Below are 23,550 nucleotides of genomic sequence, written 5' to 3' on the forward strand. Positions count from 1 at the left end.
GCCCAGTAGATAGAATGCCAGGCTGGAATCAGGAAGACTCATCTTCCCATGTTCAAATCTAGCCTCAGACACTTAGTATCCATGTGACCCTGGGCAAGACACTTAACCCTATTTGCCTCGGTTTCCTTATGTATAAAATGAGCTGGAGAAGGAAATGGCAAACCACTCTTTGCCAAGAAAACCCCAAATGGGGTCACAGAGTCAGACGAGATTGAACAACAACAAAATTTCTTCCAGCTTTTAACTCCCGTGATCCTCAGCCCCAGAAGCAGTCATTCAATTAGCTAGTTTATTAGGAGCCAGGTCCAGACTGTGTGCTAGGGAACCTTTCTGGAAAGATTCCAGTGTCTCAGGGAGGTCAGGGCTCTGGCTGTCTAATTCTGTAGGGACTTTTTCAGGTGATGGGAGAAAACTCTCTGCAGGATGGGTTGAATGGGGTTGTAATCCTTGAATCCCCTGCCTCATCCTAGTGAAGATAATCATTGTGTAAACTTTACAGAAATGAGAGTCGCTTCCGTGGAGAAACGACTCCTCAGGTGCTGTGATAATGTCCATTGTGCTGTGTTTGTGGTAGTGAATGTAGATGGCTGAGCGACTGCATGGATGGACAAATGCATGCATGAATGGATGGATGGAAGGATGGTAGGTAGGAAGGACAGAAGCATTTATTTAGTACCTACTATATGCCAGAAACTGTGCTTAGTGCTTTACAAATATTACCTCATTTGATCCTAACAACAACTTTAGGAGCCAGATGTTATTTTCATCTCCATTTTATAGTTAAGGAGACCAAGGTAGACAGAGGTTAAGTGACTTGCCTAGGGTCACACAGTTAGTAAGAGTCTAAGGCCAGATTTGAACTCAAGTCTTCCTGACTCCAAGCCTAGTTCTTTATTACCTAGCTGCACTTTTTTCGGGGAATAAATGCAATGGGTGAATAGATGGATACATGAATGGATACATAGATGTACTGATTTGTGTGGATGGATAGATGGATTCACGGATGGATGCATTGCAAAGTAATGGCTAAGTGAATGGATGGGTTTAGGATGTTTTAGAGAACCCTAAGTGATACCCTGGAGCCTAAAGCTTGACTGCTTTTTCTCATCCTAGGACACAGCTGGCCAGGAAAGATACCGAACCATCACCACTGCCTATTACCGTGGTGCCATGGGCTTCATCCTCATGTATGACATCGCCAACGAAGAGTCCTTCAATGCTGTCCAGGACTGGTAGGGAAAACATACCCTGTGGCCTGAATCTCCACACCCTCAGTGTCCAGGACCGCAGGTTGTGGGAAATGAGAAGCAAGGTTCATACTAATTCATTAAGATGTAAAAGTCAGTACCACAACCATACTGTACAGACTTCGAAGGAAGCTGCTTCCTTCTTCCTGGGCACAGGTAGCTAGCATAGTGGATCAATAAGAGCCTGGGCCAGGAGTCAGGATACCTGTGTCCCAATCCTGCTTTGCTTTGGCCTAATGTACTGTGCGTCCTTTGGCAAAGCCAGACTTTCAAGAACAAGGCTCTACATAAAGATAAAATGAAAAAAGTCCCTGTCCTCAGGAAGCTTACATTCTAGGCTAAGTTTCCTCCTCTGTAAGATGAGTGTAACACCACCACCACGACCTAACATGTAATGTAGCATTTTCTCAGTGCCAGGCAAATATCTCATTTAATCTTAAAAACAGCCCTGGGATGGAGGTGTTATTATTATCCCCATTTTACAAACAAGAAAACAGGCAGACAAGGTTAAATGACCTACCCAGGGTTACACAAACTAGGGAGTATCTGAGGCTGGATTTGAACTCAGGTCTTCCTGACTCTACTCCTGGTGCTCTGCCTACCTCACAGAATTGTGGGAATAGGCCTATGCAAACCTCAGCATTATAGAGATGGGACCCCCGGGATCCATCCGCCAGGATCTCCAAGACCCTCATATGTGTAATGGTTCCAGGCCTAGCAGATTCATCTACCCATACTATTTTTATCTCTTTGGGTCTGGGAAGGGCGTGATTTCTTGGGATCTTACTGAAAGTTCTCAGGGGCATCCCAGCCTTAAGAAGGTTGTAAAAGTTCTTGATTGTGGGGAAAGCCAGTCCGGTTGATCATCGGGACCCTCAGTGCCAGCAATGTGCTGTGGCAATGGGAAAAAAGTCCCTGACCTGCTTACTACCCAAGCTGACCAGATCACAATCCTACCGTCTCCTGCCCAGAATCTCATTTCCGGGGCACTTGGTCCCAGCCCAAATCTCATAACATCAGTTCAGTGCCATCTGCCAACAGAAGAGATGTATGTCTCTGGGAAGAGACAGTGGATCTAGCAGGGGGAGGGTTAGGATCAGGCTTTTAGGCAACTCCCTGTATTCAGGGTGTGGCTGGAATTAGACCCAATTAGCCCAATTAAAAATGAGCTCCCTTCCTTTCCCTTGAACTGAGATTTAGGTAAAGGGGTTCTTAACCCCATGTGTTATGGGCCCCTTTGGCAGTTTGGGGAAATCTCTTCTCAGAAGAATATTTTTAAATGTATAAAATAAAATGCATAGGATCATAAAGAAAGCCAATTTATATATATATATATATATATATATATGTACACACATATATATATATATATATATTTTTTTTTTTAAAGCAATCGGGGTTAAGCAACTTGCTCAAGGTTACACAGCCAGTTATTTCTGGGTGTGGTGCTGAGTGTCTGTACCCGGGATTCGATCTCCAAGTCATCCCAACACTGGAGCCGGTGCTTTTACTTGCTGTGCTACCTGGCCGCCCCATGTATATATTTTTTATTCACAGACCTCAGATTAAAAAAAACCCTTATTTGGGTCAAGGTTAAATTTAAGGCTCTCATGAGGCTGGGAATGATAACCTGGAAGAATGAGGCCAGGTAGCCCCAGATGCTGCCGACCTCAAGGCTTCACTCCTGGGCACACAGCCCCTAACACCCCCTCTTCTCAGGCTGGTCCTCTCTTTCCCAACTGTGCTGCATCTGGCCCCACCTCCTATCCCACCTCCCTTCCCCCAGTCTTGCTTCCAAGCTGCCTAGCTCTGGTGACCTTTTTTCACCACTGACTCAGATCTCACCTTTTACCAGGGATGAGGCTCAAGGCTCTGCTGGAGGCTGTCCCTGTTCTTGCTTGGGGGGGGGGGGGGGGGTTACTGCAGGACTGCTTCTATCCCACCTTCCTCTAGCAAAAGGAGAAGAAAAGCTCTGAGCCACACAAGTCTATCTGATGGGACTCAGTAACTTTAACACCAGCTTCCTGGTGTTTTTCTAAAGTGCTTTCTCCCAAGAGCCCCACACAGTGGGGAGTGCATAGGCTATATTATTTTACAGAAGAAGAGACTGAGACTCACAGAGGTGAAAAAATGTATGCTTGTATGTCCAGTAAGGGTCGAGCCAGGATTTAGACCCAGGTCTCTAAATTTGACTTCAAATTTAGTCTACTTAGAGCTGGGAGGGGCCCCTTATACTTCATCTAGTCAGCCACCTCAATTCAATTCAATAAGCTCAGACCACTTGCCTCATTAGATCCTTCAGATACAAAGACAGAAATGACAGTTCCTGCCCTCAAAGGGCTTACATTCCACCTTTCTCATCTTCTAGATGAAGTAGTCCTGCCCCCATCACTTACCACCTGGGTGATATTGCCCACTTTTTCAGCTTCAGCTTCCTTTTATGTAAAATGAAGGGGTTGGATTACATGGCTTCTATGGGACCCTGTAGCTCCAGAACTCTGATCCTATGAGAAACTGAGACACAGTGATCAAGAAGTGACTTTCTCAAGGTCACACAGTTAGTAACATATTTAAGACTAGAGTCTGGTTCTTGAGACCCTAAGTCCCAGGCTTTTTGCCCCACACTATGAGTAATCACTCTAAAACACTCTGTAGCTGCCCCCTTCCACCTTCCTCTTCACCCAGGGGCACAGGACATACGAAAATACATTTCTCCTTGGTTTTGGTGTGTCCCTATATCAGTTGTCTCGCTTCTCTTCATAATAGCCCATTTGGAGGTTTAAACTGGAATTGTTATTCTATTTCCCTCTGAGGAAACTGAGACCCCATTTGGCCATCTAATATAACTCCCTCATTTTACAGATAAGGAAACTGAGGCCTAGAGAGGCTAAGTGATTTGCCCAAGTTATACCTTTACTAAAGTGCAGACCCAGGAATTTCCTGAAGACCAGATCTGACCATATAACCCCTACTATTCAAAAACTCTGGTGGCTCCCCATTACCCCTAGGGTGATATACAAAATGCTCTGACTTTGGAAAGCCTTCTTAATCTGGGCATTTCCACCTTTTCTGGTCTTTTTACACCTTACCACGCCCCCCCCCCACATACTCAAATCCAGATACTCTGACCTCCTTGATGTTCCTGGAAAAAGACATCACCTGTGAACTCTGAGTTTCTCATTACCCACCCCCTCCCCTACGCCTGGAATTCTCTCCCTCCTGGCTCCTGGGCTTCCACCTTATGGAGGAGGCCTTTCTCAGTGCTCGCCCTTCCTCTAAAGCATCCACTGCCTTCACTCTGAGATTGCCTCTCTTTATACAGAATGTATCTTGTATATACCTAGTTGTTTGTATGTTGTCTCTCCCTGGTTAGGACAAAAGCTCCTCGAGGTCAGGACTGGTTTTTTGTTTCTTTGATTTTTGCCTTTCTTCCTAGCCCATAGCAAAATTCCTGGTACACACCAACTTAATAAATGCTTGTTGTTTGACTGGCTGTCTGACTCAGAATGGGAAGACCCAGTCTTCTTCCAACATTGGATGGCCGTAGGAGAGGGTGAAGGCAGGAGGAGTGGTTTGACTCCTGATTCAGGGACTGGGAGCTGTCCTAGGTAGACTCTTCAGTGGCCAGGCCCAAGTACACTCAAGTGATTAACCCCACCTCTCTTTCTCCCTCTATTCCAGGGCCACCCAGATCAAGACCTACTCCTGGGACAATGCCCAGGTCATCCTGGTGGGGAACAAGTGTGACATGGAGGATGAGAGAGTTGTGCCCACTGAGAAGGGGAAGCTCCTTGCTGAGCAGCTTGGTATGTGTGTGTGCATGCATGCAAATGTAGGTGACTAACGTGTTAGGTATGCATGTGTATGTTGGCCCTGTGGAAGGGGAAGGAAGCCTGGGGAGGAAGCTTGCCAAGCTCCAAGGTAGCTGTTCTGTTGCCCAGCAGGTCCTCAGGATGCTTAATAGTCTGACAGAGCCCTCAGGGGAGGAGGCTTGAGGCTCAAGTAGAGGGAGCAGGGGGGAGGATGATTTGGGGGATCACAAGATTTTAGAGCTATGAGGGAGGCTAGGGGTTCTACAAGGTGGAAGGAAGGAGGGAGGGCATTCCAAGCAGAGAGGACAGCCTTAGCAAAGGCATGGAGGTAGGAGATGGACTAACCTGTGTGAGGAATGGCAAGAAGGCCTCTGGCTGGACCACAGAGTTCATGAGGAGGAGTGATGTGCACTAAGCCTGACAAGACTGACTGGAGACTGTGAAAGGTTTGAAATTCCAAACCAGAACGAGAGAAATCCCCATCACTGGAGGGCTTTAAGCTGAGGCTGGGTGCTTGTGGGGGCTGCTGGAGATCTTTTCTGAGTTTTAGATTCTGTGGTCTTTTGAAAGCATCTCAGAGGTCAGTGAATATGAGCTGCCTGAAGCATCAGTCCAATCTACAACTTACCACGAATGGCCTAATGGCCTCCAGTGACAGGGCTTTTCATGGAGAGGGCCATCTGACTGAGCTCCAGGGGCAGCAGCAGCCTACTTGGGGCTCAGCCTTTTCCACCTGCCTGGAGACAATCATACTAATTGGTTCCGAGTTTCCACCCCATTGTCAGCTGCTGAGGATTTCCCTTAATGAATCCATGGAGAGGTTCTGCCTGGTTGGAAGGCAGAAGAACGTCAGGAACGCCTGGTAGCCAGCATCAGTGGCATGGGAGGGATTTTGGTGCAGGGTCGGTACAAGAAGTAGTCCTGGAGTTTGCTCATTCTGACAGATTTCGCCAGCCAGGAGCATCCTTCTAGTAACATCTGGTGTATGTTATGCCAAAAGAGCCTTCTGTCCCAGGTTCCCACCTGTATGGCTTGGCTGCTGCCGACTGCCACTGCCCTCCTCTCCTGCTCCAGATTCTGGCCTTCCTTAAAAGTCCCATTCAAGCCTCAGGCTCCTCCAGGAAGCCTCTGCTGGCCACTGCAGCCTGAGGGGAGATGTCCTCACTTCTTATCATCGACCATTTATAAATAATTAGAGTTCTCTCAGTATCCTCATCTGTACGATGGGACAATAACACCTACCTGGGGAGGATTGGTTTTGAATGAAGGTGGATGTTTGGAAAGCACTTTTCATGCCTTAAAGTGCTGTGTCAATGCTAACTATTGTGGTTATTATTATTTCAATTCTCTTCTCATTTTTTTCCCAAGGAGTCCAAATAGAATCAGCCCTGGGACAAGTCATATTCCTATTATTCTTCTGTATTTCATTTTCTGTGGGGATTGAGAACAATATTAATAATAATTAATTGAACATTAAATATAAACACAAGGGGAAGGAAATAAGCCTTTATTAAGCACCACAAGCAGACACTAAGCTAAGCACTTTACAAATCTGATCTTGTTTGATCCTAAAAGATAATAGAATAAAAATGAAGCTCTTTGAGGTTCACAAATTGTGCTTATTATAATACTAGGCTCCTTAAAGTTTGGAAAGCATTTTCCCCATGACCAACCTTCTCTGTGAGATGGTGGAGTGGAGGTCATGTGACAGAGTAGATGGCGCATTGGCCTTGACTCTGGCTTCTACTCTGACCCCAGACACTCAGGAGTAGGCAGCCTATATGACTCTGGGTAAGTGACTTAACCTCTCAGAGCCTTAGTTTCCTCATCTAGGTGAACCAGAGGTCATAGGATTAGAGGTGGAAAGGCTCTCAAAGGTCCAGTCCCCTCCATTTTACATACTTGGAAACTGAGACCCAAAAAGTGAAGTAACTTTCCTCAGGTCAAAGAGGTAGCAGAGTCTACATTGGAAGGGGGCAAGATGCAAAGAGCTTGGAAGAACTATACCAACGTCAGCTGGGGTAGGCTAGCTTAATAACTCCCCGTTGGTTGGTTGTGGGGCCCCAGTTGGACAGGGGGATGCTTTTCCAAACCTTAGAGTCTCCATAAAAGTCAGTTGTTATTCTAAAGCCAAATCGATGACTTCTGAAACTCCCCCCCGCTCCCAGGCCAATTGTGGCAAAGGGGCTAAAAGTGGGGAAGGTTTTGTTTTGGGCTTAAAACAACCACAAAGGTACCTGTTTTAAGCAGGGGTTGGGGGTGGGGGAGGGGCAGGTTCATTTCCTCCAAGTTTGACTGATGAGATCCACTTCCAGGTATTAATTACAGTCCTGACAGTAACGGGGACAGGCTCTTCTTCCATTCCTTCCTTCCTTTCTCTCCCTGTCTCAACTATTCTGGTCCTTCTCCCTCTCCTCTCTTGTGTCTCATTCCCTCTTCTCCATCTTCCTTCTCCCTCTTCTCTCTTGTGTCTCAGTCCCTCTTCTCCATCTTCCTTCTCCCTCTCCTCTCTTGTGTCTCAGTCCCTCTTCTCCATCTTCCTTCTCCCTCTCCTCTCTTGTGTCTCAGTCCCTCTTCTCCATCTTCCTTCCCCCTCTCCTCTCTTGTGTCTCAGTCCCTCTTCTCCATCTCTCTTCCCCCTCTCCTCTCTTGTCTCTCAGTCCCTCTTCTCCATCTCTCTTCCCCCTCTCCTCTCTTGTCTCTCAGTCCCCCTTCTCCATCTCTCTTCCCCCTCTCCTCTCTTGTGTCTCAGTCCCTCTTCTCCATCTTCCTTCTCCCTCTCCTCTCTTGTGTCTCAGTCCCTCTTCTCCATCTTCCTTCTCCCTCTCCTGCCCTCTTTTACCTTCTCCCTCATTCATCTCCTTGGCCCTTTCCCCTCCTTATCCCTTCTCCATCTCTCTAGTCCTGTTTCTCTTCTCCTTCTCCTCCTCCTTTTTTTTTTGAGACAATCAGGGTTAAGTGACTTGCTCAGGGTCACAGTTAGTAAGTGTCTGAGGCCAGATTTGAACTCGGGTCCTCCTGACTCCAGGCTGGTGCCCTGTACACTATACCACCACCTAACTGCCCCTGATCCTCTCCTTCTCCTAGTCCAGGTCCCTCTCCCTCCCTCCTGTCTCTCTCCTTCTGCCTCTTCCTGTTTATGTCTTTCCCCCTCTCCCTGTCCCCAGTCTCTGTGGGATTCCTGCTTCGGGTCACAGTTGGACAAGGTGACAGGTCTGTCTTGTCCAACTTGAGGATGCCATCATAAAAACTCCATTTCTATAGGACTCTAAGAACTCTCCTTTACAAAGAGCCCAGGAGAGAGGGGATGTCAGTATTATCACTATTTAGTGAAGAAGGAAATGGAGACTGAAGAGTATTTAAGGCAGGGCCACAAAGCCAGTGAATGTTGGAGCTGAGGTGGCTTCAGGCCCAAGGCTCCTGACTCCAAGCCCAGATCTGTGTCATGGCCTTGAGTAACTCCTACTAGATTTAGGATTTATTAAGTTCTGTTTTCTTCTCCGCAGGGTTTGACTTCTTTGAAGCCAGCGCCAAGGAGAATATTTGTGTCAGGCAAGTCTTTGAGAGACTGGTAGATGTTATCTGCGACAAGATGTCTGAGACCTTGGATACAGACCCTGCCCTGGCCAGTGGGGCCAAGAACACTCGGCTCACAGATACCCCACCGCTTCTCCAGCCCAACTGCTCCTGCTAGGCCTGATGGGCCGTGCTCCCTCTGTCCTCTGAGAACTCTCTGCAAATCCTGACTTTCCTACATCCTTTCCTTTCTCTTGAAATTCTTCCCACCCCCTACCCTTTGATAACTCAGCAGCTCTCTGGTGGACCTCAGTATCTCTGTTCTGTAACTGGTCCTGGTGGAATCTGCCATTCACATTCTGGGTTCTGGAAAATGTGATGCTCTCAAGCATTTGTGAGTGGGCCCTGCTTTATGAATTCTCTTGAGTTAGAAAGGGCCTTTGAGGGCATTGAGCCTACCTCCCCTCTCCCCATTTCACAAGACAGAACTTTGTCCCAGAGAAGAGGCGTGACTTACCCAAAGTCACCTGGTTGTGAAGTAGTTCAGCCAAGATTTGAGCCCACTTCTTCTGAATCCAAATCAAAGGTTCTCTCTGTAGCACTGTACCACATCCCTCTGGAGTGAGACTATTCATTTAGAAAAAGACACTCCCCACTTTACAAAAGGCTTCACCCATTTGCCCTGCATAACATCTTCTTAGGCACAGGCTGATTGCTTAACACAAGGGCTATCACACGGCCAGCACAAGGCCAGCTGGAGAGAGACGTGTACAAAATTATTGATTTGCCATTCTGTTCCTCAGTGGGTTTCCTTTCTGGTTGTCCCGAGGACCCTAACCCTGTCCTAGAGCTACCCCTGGGGCTCAAGGGCAATAAGTAGAGAGCTGATCTCTGTGAAGCCTGGAAATACAGGATTAGAGACTTCATTCTGGAAGGGACCTCAAATGTTATCAAGTCCAACCTGTTCCTTTTCACAGAGGAAAAAACTGGGGCCCAGCGAGGGTAGAACTGGGAAAAAGGCAGCTCTTTTAGGAGAGACAGTGAAAAGACTGTATTTGGGGTCAGAGGACCTACCTGAGTTCAAATCCCCACTTTTCTGTTTCCTGGATTGTTGATCTTGGGCAAACCCTTTCCTCTGTGTGGGCTTCAGTCTTCTACTCTGTAAAATGAGATACATGGAATGGATAACCTGGATAGCCTAGCCAGCTCTACTGTGGTCTTCACGAGGATGGAAGGAGCCCCGGTTGGGTTAGATACAATTTAGTTCTTGATGTGGGGGCAGGGTAGGGTTCAATGATTCTCTGGAAGCATGTTCAGGGTTCCATTATGAAAAAGAGCGGGAGGGGAGGTGTTTCTGCGGGGCTGGTTTTGTATCTTTTCCTTCTGCCTGGAGTCAATCTGCCTCTCCACCATTCAAAATTCATTGACTAGCAAGTAACTGATCCCTTCTTGAACAGGTCTGATGCTGGAAAGCCAATCCCAATATGTCTGTTCTGGGGGACACAAAGAAACTGAATATAGAGCCCATGCTCCTGGAGGAGTAGGCAATTAAACTAAAATCAATCCAAGATTCCCAGAGTTTGATAAGTCCTCCGAGGGGTCTAGTCCAATCAGTCTAAACGCAACTCTCTACAATTTACCCAAGTGATCACTCAACTGTTTGAAGAATCCTAGTGATGGTAAACACATTACATTAACAGTTGGTAAACTAATGACTTGCCCAGGAAAGAAGGCCTTTTCCCCATTTCTGGTGTCTCATAATTTAGGGGCATTTTCACCTATGAGCTCAGGATTCCTTCCAGTCTCTAGATGGCAAAAAGTAGGTTAGGTTGGAGTGTGACTAGAAAGAATTGATCCACACTATATATTGTATCCCCATGAGGCAGGGTCAGTTGGGTGAGGGTTCATTCCAAGTTTTTCATCAAACCAAGAAAGGGCTAGAGACAATAGAGAACAAAATTGAGGCTGGAGAAAGGGTTCTTTTGTGAAGGAAGTGGGCTGTCTTGGTGAGTCTTACCATGACCCACCTGACAGTCATTTAAGAGAAGCTACTGGAGTGGTGAAGAAAGCGTGGGATAAGGAGTTGGGAGACCAGAGTTCTGGTCCTAGCTCAACCATTGACTTGCTATGTGACCTTTGGACAGTTCCTCTCTCTGGGCCTTAGTCCCTCCTCTATAAAATGGTGAGATTGAGTTAGATGATGTCTAAATCCCCCTCCATCTCTTACACGAAATGCACCACAGTCCTTCCCTATTCTGACATGATCTGTTCCAAAGCTAATCCCAACTTGGACAATCTGTGCCTCCAATTTCAGTCAATCAAACACATAAGCATTTAGTAAGTACTTATTGTGTGCTAGACTTGGGCATGCAAAGACAAAAGTGAAATAAATAGTCCCTGCTTTTGAGGAGTTTATAATCCAGCTAGAGAAAATGTACACATATAGGTGTGCTCATCATACACGTATAAAATGCGCAAGGTGATTGGGGGGAGGCACTAGCAATTGAGGAGATCAGGAAAGGCTTCATGAAGAGAAGGTGCTTGAGTTGAGTCTTGAAGTTGGGAATTCAAAGAGGTGATAGTGAGAAGGGAGTGTATTCTAGTGTATTCCTGTGCAAAGTCATGGAGATGGAAGATGGAGTGAACAGTGTGAGAAACAGCCAGTCTTAGATCATGTGGGACTGAGTCAAGCCATCAATCCTGACTCTACATGAGCCTTATTCCAGCAAGTACTTGGATGAGGAGGCGGGAAAGAGAGGATGATTCCGCTTTGGCCAAAAAAAGACCAAAAACTCCATTGCGGGCAGCCCCATTCTGGAGCTGTCCTAGGTCCTGCCCCTGCCTATCTTTGAGGGATTCTCAATAAAAAGACAAAGGCAGGAGTTTGAGGGGAAAAGGGTGATGAGGAAGGGCAGCCATGTGGACCTGAAGGGACCACTGGTCTTATTGACAATATGGCCTAATCACTTGGTTTATCTGGGCCTCCGATTTCCTTTCTATAAAATAGGATGATGGGATCATTCAGATTTGGAAGGGACCTTAGACACTATGAGTCCAAGCCCTTCATATTATAGATGAAGCTAATCAGAACTGGAGGGGCCAAGTCAATGCATCCCAAAATCAGTAAGCATTTATTAAGCACCTACTATATATGCCAGGCACTGGGGGTATAAAAATATAAAATGTTCCGTGCCCTCAGGGAGTTTGGGGGAGACAACATGGGCCCAAGATAAGTAAATACAAGGTAAATTAAGGAGGGAGAGAACACTAGCCACTGGATAGATTAGGGGATTTCTGAATGGAAGGGAAGGAATTGAAATTTTCTGAGGGGTGTTGACGTGACTGTCCAAGGTCCCACAGCTAGTAAATGACAGAGCTAGGATTTGAATCTAGGTCCTCAGACTTTTGGTCCAACTGCTTCAAGCAGCAGCAGCTGGTAGAAATTCAGCTCAGTACCTGTTGCCATTTACCTGAATGCACAGTCCTTAACTGCAAAGGGGAGCCAACCACCTGTGTGTTTGGGATGTATGACTAGAAAAGATTACTAATAACATAGTGTATGTACTTCTGACTGTACCTGGATTATCATTATACCATGTGTGTGATTATCATCACACATCGTGTGATAAGTCAGGACTGAAAGACAGAGTGATGGAGTAGAAAGATGCGAGGCTTTGGAGACTGAAGAGCTGGGTTTCAAAGCCTCATCTCTGGTATGTATCTTTGCTACTGTGTGACCTTTGAGTAAATGGTTCATTCTCTAGGCCTTGATTTTATAGGCTTATAGATTTCGAGCTAGAAGGAACCAAAGGGGTAATTTGGTTCAACCTCCTTACTTTGTAGCGTCTGGAGAGGTTAAGGGATCTCACCAAAGTCACACAGAGAGTAAGTGGCAGACCTCCTTGGTAAGAGAGAAGTTGGACTAGATCAGGGGTTCTTAACCTGGGTGGGGGAGCGGGAGCCGTGAATATAAATAGAAAAAAAAATGACACCTTTATTTTCACTAACCTCTAACTGAAATTGAGTATTTCCTTCAGTTTTTTAAAAACATGGTTCACAAAACTGACTACCAAAGGGGTCCAGAACACAGATCAAGTAAGAAACAAACCAAAAAAACCCTGGAGTAGAGGATCTCTAGGACTCCTTCCAGACACAGTTCATTTTACTGGAAAGAGTACTGAAACAGGGGTCATGGGAACTGAGTTCAAGTCCAGATGATCTCACCAGCTGTGTGACCTTGAGCAAGTAATAGCCTCTCTGGGTCTCAGGTTCCTCATGTGCAAAATGAGACATGATGTCGTCTGAGGTCCCTTCCAGCTCTAGATATGACCCTATGATCCTAATCTCATTTGATCTTTCCCTACAATCCTCTGTAGTCAGGGATTATCTTCTCCATTTCACAGATGAGAAGGCTGAGGCTGGGAGGGCATAGAAGGGATGGCTTGTGCAAAATGGCAGGGCTAGGACTGGACCCCAGATATCCTGATTCCAAGTTCTCTACCTTTGCCTTCCACCAACACCTTTTCCTGTGCAGTGTATCTCCTTATGCCTATGTTCCCACAAGTGCACTAGCCCTGCTTCTTAGGGTTTTCTCTGGTCCCCTTGGGGTTCATGCTTAGTATTCGGTAGTCTTTGAGTCTCCTAAATAAAGACCTTGAGGGGACACCCAGTTGAACCCTACAAAATGGGTCATTTTGGGGGGAAACCTTCACACAGTAGCATGTGAAGAAGACACCTAGGTGTTCATTCTAGCCACCCAAGCAGACTTCTTGAGAATATTCCTTTGTTCTGTCCCTTAATCCTTGGCCTTGCACTTGCCTCCATCACTCTATCTAACCACAGTGTGACATCCAGCCATCCTTCAGCTAACATCCTTCAAGTGCGCGGCCCCATGTCCCTGAAGCCACATCCTGCCCTCAGAAGGAGCAGATATAGGCCAAATGTGCATAACAGTATTGTATCTCTCGCGCTGTCAGTGATCTATGTGTGCATGTGTGTAAATATAAACCAGTTCCTGATTTCTTGTTGGATATCACTCTGTAGCTGCTGTTAGCCTTTGGTGGGGAGGGGAAGAAGTGCTGAATAGTCAAGAGTGTGCAGCTGGGAGCACACATAGAATACTGAAAAATAGGGCAACCTAGAATATTAAAAGAAAATGTGAAAACTGGAAGAAACTTAGAGCAGAGACTATCAGAGCTGTGAGGGAAAGTTGGGAAGAACCTCAGAACAGGAGATGTCAGAGCTGGGAGGGAGCTTAGAACAGGGGATGTTAGAGCTGGGAGGGAGCTTAGAAGAGGGGATGTCAGAGCTGGGAGGGAGCTTAGAAGAGGGGATGTCAGAGCTGGGAGGGGCCTTAGAACAGGGATGTCAGAGCTGGGAAGGGCTTTAGAATGCCCAAATATTGCCCAGTTTAGCTATCAGAGGAGTCTGGGGACCATCCTGAATCCCTGTGGCTCTCACCTTTACTCTGCATCTCCTGGACAATCCTGAGAAGAATTTTTTAAACATTTGTTTGCTGCGGACTATTGGAACCAGTCATCTTCCTGAGTCTCATATACTTACTGGCTGTGTGACATGAGCAAGTCACTGAATCCTCAGTTTCCTCATCTGTAAAATGAGTTGGAGAAGGAAATGGCAGACCCCTCCAGTATCTCTGCCAAGAGTGGGGTCACGAAGGATCAGACAGGACTGAAACGACTGAGAAACAGGAAATGTGCCAGGCATTGTGCCAAGTACTAGATCCGAGGAGGAGGGATGTTGGAGTCCTAGGCTTAAAAAAAAAAGGCCCTGATAAATGTTATCCTGAAAAGAGTGCTGGGTTTGGAGTCATAGGCGGTGGGTTCAAATTTTGGCTCTTCCAAACTAACTTTTTGACCTTGGACAAGTCACTGCCCTAAGTCACTTGGACAAGTCACTTTGGACAAGTCACTGCCAAGTCTGGGCCCTAGCTTCCTCCTCTGTCAAGTGAGGCAGTAAGACGAGATGATCTCTAAAGGTCCTTCTAGGTTAACATTCTATGATCCAGAATCAGCCAGGCAGGTCAGGAGATGAGGGCTTGATGAACTGGAAAAATCTTTGGGCTTTTAAGGCCAAAGGTCACATAGAGCTGCCAAGGGAAGGGCCACTATTCTAGACATTCCAGATTAGCTGATGAGCTGACATTTACTAGTGATTTTAGGCAAGGCCAGGTCCAGTTGGACACATGGGCTGAGATCCAGGGGTGGTGGGAAGACCCTGGTGCTGACTTTCCACAGCAGCACCTCTCCCCTAAATTCCATCGCTAGGGCATCACTTCTCTCATGTTCAAAATGCAGCCCCTGCCTGGAGTATCCTCACATCCACAAGCAGGCACTATCTGCCTCTCTCCCCCAGTCACCCCTCCCCCTCCCTGCTCTGTATGACATCACCGACACAAAGTTCCACAAGCAGCTGGTGAGAGGTTTCGTCAGCTGAGATGCTGAGGGTTTGCAAATAGCAACGTTATCAAAGAAGATGGGTGTTTATAAGACCCATCAGTAGCAAACAAGCTTCCGGCCTGCCTCCTTTCATCATTAAAGCTTCCTTTCTTCTCTGGTTGATGAGAAGCCGCACAGCTGGGCTCTGAGAGCCTCCTTCCCAGCTTGGCCCCCTCCCTGAGGCCTGGCTCTTCATACAGGCTTTATTACCAGTTTTCTAGGACTTCAGAAAGCTTTCCACATAATCAGGCCCACTTGAAGGGTGTAGCTGTAGTGCCCAGTAGCCTAAAGGGAGCTACGGGTTGGGAGAGAAGAAAGAATCTCATGGGTACCTATGAAGTTTGAAAGAAGACATTGGGTTGCTGTTCTTGAGAGCTAGGAATTTATTCCCATTGAACCCTGGCTCTGCTGCTTTCAACCTGTGTGACCCTGGACAGGGCACTTCACCTCTTCGGGCCTCAGTTTCTTTATCTGTAAGATGAGGGGTTTGGGGGTGGCTAGGTGGCGCAGTGAGTAAAGGGCCGGCCCTGGAGTCAGGAGGACCCGAGTTCCAGCCTCAGACACTTAACACCCACACAAAAAAATACCAGCCGTGTAACCTTGGGCAAGTTACTTAACCCCAATTGCCCTCCAAAAAAAAAAAAAAGATGAGGGGTTTGGACAAGATAGAAAGAATGCTAAGATTGGACTCACATGACCTGAGTTTGAATCCTGACTCTTCCATTTACTTCCAGTATTTCCTAATCTCCCTGGGCCTCAGTTTCCTCATCTGTAAATGAGAGGTGAGACGATATGGCCCCTGAGGTCTTTTCCAAATCTAGGTGGACCCTATGAATTTTGAGAAAGGTGGAGCTTTCTGTCTCCCAAACTTAATCTGGAGACATCTGATGGGAAGGTACATTGGACTAACCAGGACTATAACAGGTGTCCTTCCCTTGCCTCTGAGGTAGCCAGCCCCATCCCCCAAGTCTGAAGGTGTCCTCTTTCCACCTGAATGTAAAGGCATGGGTTTGATTTTCTGTTCAGCCAATAGCACAACAGTTTTCTCTGATGCAGAGTTGAGACCTCCCTCCTGGGGTCAGAACTTAGTGGTTTCCTATAGGGTCTAAGTGCTGCCCCCTGGCGCCCAGCAGAACATGCCTGGTCCCTTGTGCTTGAAAAGCCTCCAAATATTGACAGACCAATCTTGTGCCCTCGTCCTCCAAGCAATCATCTCTAGGCTGAGCATCCTCCATTCCATCAATCAATAAACAACAGTCAGTAAACATTTATGAAGCACTTAATGTGTGCACCAGGCATTATGCTAATTGTTCAAGGGATCTGCCTTCTGCCAGCTCATAGTAGCTAATTAGGACCTGACAAGTTTCACTCTGGACCTTGCTTGGGTCCTCCGAGCACTTATGTCTCAGACCTACTCTAAGGGCCCTAAACCCTCCCCAACGGCCCTGGTCCCCAAGGGGGAGCTCTGAACCCTGCCCCAGACCTACTTACTCTCAGGGCTTGCTAGAGATCAGTACATCTTCAGAGATTGGATGGAGCCAGGGGAAAGAGCCTGCGGGTTAGAGAGGAGTTGATCAGTGTCATTCCAAGGCCAGTGATGGGCAGTGATGGCTCAGGGCTCACCTAGGCAGCAGTGGGGCTAGCAGAGCTGGACAGTAAGCGGGTTACCAGAGGCTGTATCAGGGAAACCAGTTCAGAGAACCAGGTATTTATGATATGGAGCTGGGCCAATAAGAGAACCAGGGGTATGGTCTCTGGCAAGGAGAAGATGGCCAGGGATTAGAGTGATAGAAGTTTGATTGAATTCCACAAACATTAAGTACCTCCTACGTGCCAGGCAATGTGCTAAGTGTTGGGTATTCAAAGACAAAAGGAGCCTTCAAGGTTGCCCTTACAGAGTTTACATTCTACTGAAAAGACCCAAGGTCCTGGAGAGCAGGGTTTGCTCTCAGCTCAGTCACCAGTTTCCTGTGTGATTGACTGACTGATGTCTGGCAGCACAAAATGTATGGAAATTCCTCTCTGAACCTTGGTTTTGTCCTGGGGATGGAGACTAAGACTGGCTCATCTGGAAGGTTTCTTTCAGCTCTAATATTGCTGAATCTGGGTCCCAGATGGTAGACCCAGACACAATTCCATTTGGCATGGAATTCCTCAAGAACGAGCAGAACCGGGAAGAAGATAAACCCGAGCCTGGGCCATCTCCCTCACTGCCCCTCCTGAGTTCTAGCCAAGTAGTTGTTTCCATGTTCTTAGGTCTTTTCTGAATCCCAGAAACTGCCTAACCTCCAAGGTATGCTGTGGGATGTGTGTAAACATGTCGTGCCTTCCCACACGGGGGCACAGGATAAATCTGTTTGCTTACACCTGTTCTGTTCTGTGTAGACAAATTATTTTGTTTAGAAAGGCAGAAATTGCAGATTCTAGGGAACCCCTGATCTGACCAGTAATGGGAGAGCCAACACCCCTGTGTGCATTATGTAGAAAATAGCATGGAGTTTGGCTCCCTTATCTGCTAGTGCCTTCCTCCCACGTGCAGGCCAGCGCCCTTGGCCTCAGGGAGCTCAGGACGGGTCTGGTGTTTTCAGGAGGTAAGGGGAGAGTGGGTAAAAACAAGGTCAGGTGAGTTCTAAAGAAGCAGAGAATTCACAGGAAGGAGCTCCCCGGACCTCAAGGATTCCAGTCAATGACAGAGTACTGAATTTGGAGCCAGAGGTTCAGTCCCAGCTTTGGGCTTCTTACCTGGCAGCTCCTTCACCTTTCTAGCCCTGTTTCCCACTTGTCAAGTTTAAGACATTTGTTGCCTGGGTTTCACAACTAGGAAATGTCTGTCTTCTGAGCAGGGAGAATGAGGGAAGCGACTGGGGCAGGAAGATGAGACTTTCTAGAGTCAGGAAGGAAGCATCAGGGGGCAATGACAACCCAGTGAAGTGCAGGGGGGGAGAGCACAGTGGGTGGAGAGAGGAAGTCAACAACACCAGAGTTCGAATCCCACCTTGGGCACTTACTGTAGGCAAGTCACTTAACCTCTCCTTCAGCTCCTCCCCACTTCCCCCACCCCTCCCCACCCCCTTGCAAAATGAGGACCTAAATCACAGGTTGTAAGAGTAAAAGATTTCATGATTATATGTACCTATGCATGTATATACACATATATCTCTTTGCAAACTATATGAATGTTAGCCATTATTTGGAATCCAAGTTAACTGCCCACAGGACCTCGGGCCCACGGGCCAAGTCCCTTCACCTTCCTGTTTCGCCATCTGCAGGTGAATCTCCTCCCAGATATGGAGGTGTTTGACTCCTCGGCACTCCAGGGACCACAGCCGTCCTGGGAGTTTTCTTGGCAAGAATACCCGAGCGGGTTACCATTTCCTTTCCCAGTGGATCCGCTTTTCCCCTTCTAGCAGAGGTTAAGTGATTTGCTCAGGGTCACACAGCTAGGAAGTGTATGAGGCTGGATTTGAACTCAGGTTTATCCTGACTCCAGGCCCGGTGCTCTATCCATCGGGCCACCTGGCTGCCTCAAGCCCGCGAGCCTCATCACCCAGCAAACCGCAGTCTGGCTGGACAAGCCGTCAAGCCAGCCTGTCAGTGCGCGGCCCGGGATCACTGCACGCGGAAAGGATCGAGCCTCACTATGCGCCTGGAGCTGCGCCACGCGCCGCAACACAAGCCCAGCAGAAGCAACCACAGGCTTGGTCCTGGGCAGTTCACGTTCTGTCCACCACCGGAAGAGGGACGCGGCTGACCACTGCAAAAACCACTGCGCACACAGACACATGACGACGTCATTGGGAGGGATGGAAAGGGACGAGGGGCAACGCGGGAAAAATGAAGTTACAGTGTCCGGCTTCTGCGCGTGCGTAAAATTTCTGGCCCGCACTCAGCCGGCCAGCTCACGAGGGCGGCCCAGCGTAACTGCGCGTTGAAAGTGCTGGACCAATCCGGGAGCCTGTGGGTGGAAGCATGCAGATAAGGGAGCGCCGTGGCTGATGGTCTGTGTTCTAGGAAGGAAAAAAACACCCACAGAGAGAGACTTCGCCCCCGGGGGTCCTAGTAGCTTAATGAAAAAATAAGTCTAATTATTGAAGTTGTTGTCAGGGTACTTCCGAGATAAACGCGTATAGCTCACCGTATGTGTATAGTGTTTTGCTAATAAGGTAGTTCGGGTAGTGAAGGCGGCAAAGCATACTTACCTGGCAGGGGTGATTCCATGATCAAGAAGGTGGTTTCCCCAGGGCGAGGCTTATCCATTGCACTCCGGATGGGCTGACCCCTGCGATTTCCCCAAATGCGGGAAACTCGACTGCATAATTTGTGGTAGTGGGGGACTGCGTTCGCGCTCTCCCCTGATTTGCTGGTTTAAAAAGAAAGGTGTAGTTACTATTCTTACTGCATACTTTGCTTTGAGTTTTCTTGGGCTTATTTTTCTTGATACTGCCAAGTTTGTCATCGGGACAGCTTGTAAGATTACATTTCAACTTCTGCACTTTGATTTTAGGTGGGACGCTTATTGCAAAATGAGCTAGAGAAGGAAATAAGCATGTATTTTATCTCTGTCAAGAAAACCCGAACTGGAACACGGCGGAAAGGATGGGGCAATAGTTATGACGCTCCCAAATAGCTGGAAGCTGGCTTTTCAGCTCAGTCAGAGGTAGGTTCGAGGCGAAGGCTTCCCTTTTGGCATTATTCCCATTGGCAAAGTCTCGTCCACGTTTGAGCTTAGTGAGAGCTTTCTTGTGGCTGCAACGTCAGAAGAGAGAGTTGCTGAATATCCCTGCGTGCCAGCTGCTGGAAAGAGAGCCCACAGTCTGGTGGCGCAGCTAGATGGCTCAGTGACATCGAAGCCCGGACTCTAGAATCAGGAAGACCTGAGTTCAAATTCGGACTCAGACACTTAACACTTACTAGCTGTGTGAGCTTGGGCAAGTCACAACCCCAAAGAGACCAAAAGAAAAGAAAGCAGGCAGGGCAGCAGATGCAAAGTGGCCTAAGGAGAAGAGATGGTCACAGCAGTAGGAGTGGCGTAACTTGTTGGGCACATGCTGCTGCCTCAGAACCTCCTTCAAATCCTGCCTCTGACACTGTCTGTGCACCTGCAGGCAAAGACATTTCATTTTTTGGAACCTGGATGAGACGAATAATGTTGGCCCCACGACCTCACCCAGCTGTGGAGAGATCAGAAGAGATACTCAGAGTTTAACTGAACTATTACTCCCCTCCTTCTGGACTTCTATTAGGACCATAGCTTTAGAGGAGGAAAGGACCCCTGGAGGCCACCGAGTCCGTGTCACCCCGCCCCCATTTCTCATACTAATATGGTCTAAGATTTCACCAGCTTTTTTTAAGTTTATGAAAAGCAAATTGAAGCTGATTGACATGATCATATGATCTCTTGATTTCATCATTGTCTTCACAATAATATAGTAATTTTTATGTGCCAGCCACTTTACATATTAACTCATTCGATCTCAACAACATAGGGAAGTAGATGGTATTTCCTCCCTCCCTTTTTTATATTTGAGGAAACTGAGGCAAACAAGTGACTTTCCCAGGACTTACAATGAGTGTCTGAGACTAGATGTGAGTTGGGTCTTCCTGATCCAATGCTGTATCCACAGTGCTCTACTTGCCTCTCCATAATTTATAAATAATGTGCTGTAGGGTCAGCTGATGTCAGAAGCCCTGGGTTTCAGTTCCAGGCCAGCTTTCCTCATCTGTAACACGAGGGAGCTGGATTTGATGGGCCTCTGAGGTCCACTAGACCTGTAGTCTCGAGAGATTTTTGAGCCTCTAGAGAAATATGAAAATTTGGAGAAGAGGCACTTTGGGGGAGGAAATATGATAAGGAGACGCATTTTAGATATGTTGATGCCTAAGGGATATCCACTTGGATATGTCTAGATGCCCAACGGCCCATTGGTGATGCTCATGCCTGGGAGAGAGACAAGGGTTGGATATAGAGATTTGGGAAGCACCTTCTTAGATCACTGAATTGACTCTGAAGCTTATGAGATCACTAGAGAGAGTAAAGAGAAATGGAGAGAGATCAAAGGTTAGAGCCTTGGGAGACATCTACGAATGGGGAGCAGTAGACAGATAAAGACCTAGCAAATAAGAGAAGTCTGAGGAGAGGAGAGAGAGAGAAAACATTGTCATGGAAGCCAAGAGAGTATACAGGAGAGAAGTGACCAACAGTGACAATTACTTAAAGGCCAAGGAGGGTGACAACTGAGAAAAATGGCCTTTGGATTTAACAATTAAAGTATCATTAGAAAGGGGCTCCAGTGGCATGGCAGAGTCAGAATCCAGACTGCCAAGAGTGAACAAGAGGTGAACCAGGGGACGAAGGAAATGTAGGCAGCTTCCTGGAGGGGTGGCAATGAAAGCAAAGAAGGTCAGACTGTAGGATGTCTTTACTCTCTCAGTGACCTCGTAGACTCTTGGGTTGAGGGAAGGCCCCTATTAAGGATAATGGAGGTCCTTGGGGGAGGGGGGAGTACTCTTGCCCCTATTTCACTACAGTGCTACAATGGATCCTTGATCTCAGGGATAGGGTGCAGATTGGAGCTCATTCCTAGCTTCTAGGGTTATTCTCATATTTGTCCTCTCTTGACTTTAGCACTGGAGTTCCCTCAACATACTGGGGAACTGCCTGGTTTTCTCCTAAGATCCCAAGAATACCAGCAGAACACATGGACTATACCACCCAGGCCATTTTGTTTGCTGATCATATGTTTCTTTTATAACACCCTTAATTCTGCCTCTCCATAATTCTTTCTCTCTCCTGTTAGAGTGAGTAACCACCTAATAAACTCATTCATGCTAAGGCTGATTCATTTACTTATTCAAACATTGCCTAATTCTCTTAGATCAAGGCCAGCTGCTTTGCCACCTCCAGGTTCTAGAGGTACCCCTTAGGGATTAGGGTAACTTTTCTCTAATGTTTTCAGCTTGAGCTCCCATTCTGTGCTCCAAACTGTTAACTTGTAGTCATTAGTGCCCCAGTTCCACTTAAACAACTTAAAATCAATTAGCTTTTACAAAGGAATATTTACTTTGAACAGAAGTATAAACTCCTCCCTCCCCCCTTTAAAACTTCACCAACACATGCCACAGTTACTCTATAGCTCTTGTCTCAGCCACTAATGGGCAGGGTCCTGAAGGTCTCTCTTTGTTCCTTAGGGCTTCAAAACTTGATGTTGGCTGCAAACACTGGTATTGACTCCACTTCCATAAATGGAAACAAACCATTGACCCCTTTATTGGCAGGCAGCATGCCCTTGCTAATGAATGTTTTGTTACGTGGGAAATTGCCTTTACCTTTTTGTTAAATTTCACCCATAACTCTCTGCCTAGCCAGAAAGCATATATCTCCCTACAGGTAACCAGCAAGCCAGCAAATCTCAGCCAATCAATCAGCCCTGCACTTAAGTGACATGGCAGATTCTTGAGTCTCCGATGTGGCGACAACAGGAGCTGCCTCTCTCATGACCCAAGGTAAAGCTAGAGGCTGGTAGGTTTCTTGTAATTTTAGCTATAGATATTCTTGGCTGCTTACACCCAAATTCTGATTGATGGTAGATGACCTAATTTGTTCATCAAATTAATCTGCTTGATGATATGAGCAAATTTTTCCATTGGGAGTCTGTCATTTCCAGGGGTCCCATATGTTTCCTAATTGTTTGTGAATGCACACATTGTTGACTAGCCTGTACAAAACATATGCCTGCTCATCATAATATTGAAAAACAGACACCAAAACACTTCGTTGCAAAATAGTGGCCTAACACAAAACAGAATCAGTTAGATCATGGCAATAAATTCACTCTCATTATAGGGAGATAGCGTATGTACCAGATAATTGACCTAGGGAAGGAACCAGCATTCTGGGGATCAGAAAAGCCTTCTCAAGGGAGGTGAGACTTTTCATGGTACCTGAGGAAGTCAGGGAAGCCAAGGCAGAGATGAGGAGGGAGATCATTCTAGACATGGGAGACAGCCAGAGAAAATGTCTGGAGCTGGGAGATGGAGTGTTTTGTGTGAAGTACAGCAAGGAGTCCAGTGTCCTTGAATCCAGAGTATGTGGTGGGCAGTGAGTTGTAAGGATACTAGAGGTTGGGGCTGGGGTGGAAGGTTTTGAAGACCTTTAAACACTGTACAGGGTTTTGATCCTGGAGGTAATAGGGAGCTATTGTAGTTTATGAACAGGGCATACACTTGTGCTTTTGGAAAATCCAGATGAGGGAAAATGGATTAGAGTGGGAAAAGGCTTGAGGCAGAGAGACCAAGTAGAAGGCTATTGGAACCTGAGGTGATAAAGGCCTGCACCAGGCAGTGGCAGCATCAGAAGTTTTTTGGGGGGAGCGGGAAGTAAAGACAAGAGACGTTGTAGAGGTGAAATGAACAGGATAGGAGGTGAGACAAAGCAGTCAAAGATTGTCCTAGATTGTGCGTCTGCTGGTGTCATCGACAGCAACAAGAGAGTTAGGAACAGAAGAAGATTTGGGGAGGAAG

At 47.0% G+C, this 23,550-nt stretch overlaps 1 protein-coding gene and 1 non-coding gene across 2 annotated transcripts in view; both read left to right on the forward strand.

Moving 5' to 3' along the window:
* Positions 1–9,763, forward strand: part of LOC138165350 (ras-related protein Rab-3B) — a 57,444-nt gene extending 47,681 nt beyond the window's left edge. The window contains exons 3-5 of the mRNA XM_069093582.1: positions 1,114–1,232; positions 4,929–5,053; positions 8,566–9,763. Of these exons, the coding sequence (XP_068949683.1) occupies positions 1,114–1,232; positions 4,929–5,053; positions 8,566–8,753 (432 nt within the window). The 3' untranslated portion in view covers positions 8,754–9,763. The remainder of the gene's footprint in view (positions 1–1,113; positions 1,233–4,928; positions 5,054–8,565) is intronic.
* A 9,458-nt stretch (positions 9,764–19,221) lies between these two features.
* Positions 19,222–19,385, forward strand: LOC138165447 (U1 spliceosomal RNA). The gene has a single exon (XR_011169353.1). It is a non-coding gene; the product is annotated as a U1 spliceosomal RNA (small nuclear RNA).
* The last annotated feature ends 4,165 nt before the right edge of the window (positions 19,386–23,550 follow it).

Source organism: Petaurus breviceps, unplaced genomic scaffold (genome assembly GCF_028583685.1).
Source record: "Petaurus breviceps papuanus isolate PSGF00001 unplaced genomic scaffold, PetGlider_PUasm1.0 208, whole genome shotgun sequence".
NCBI classification, from domain to species: domain Eukaryota; kingdom Metazoa; phylum Chordata; class Mammalia; order Diprotodontia; family Petauridae; genus Petaurus; species Petaurus breviceps.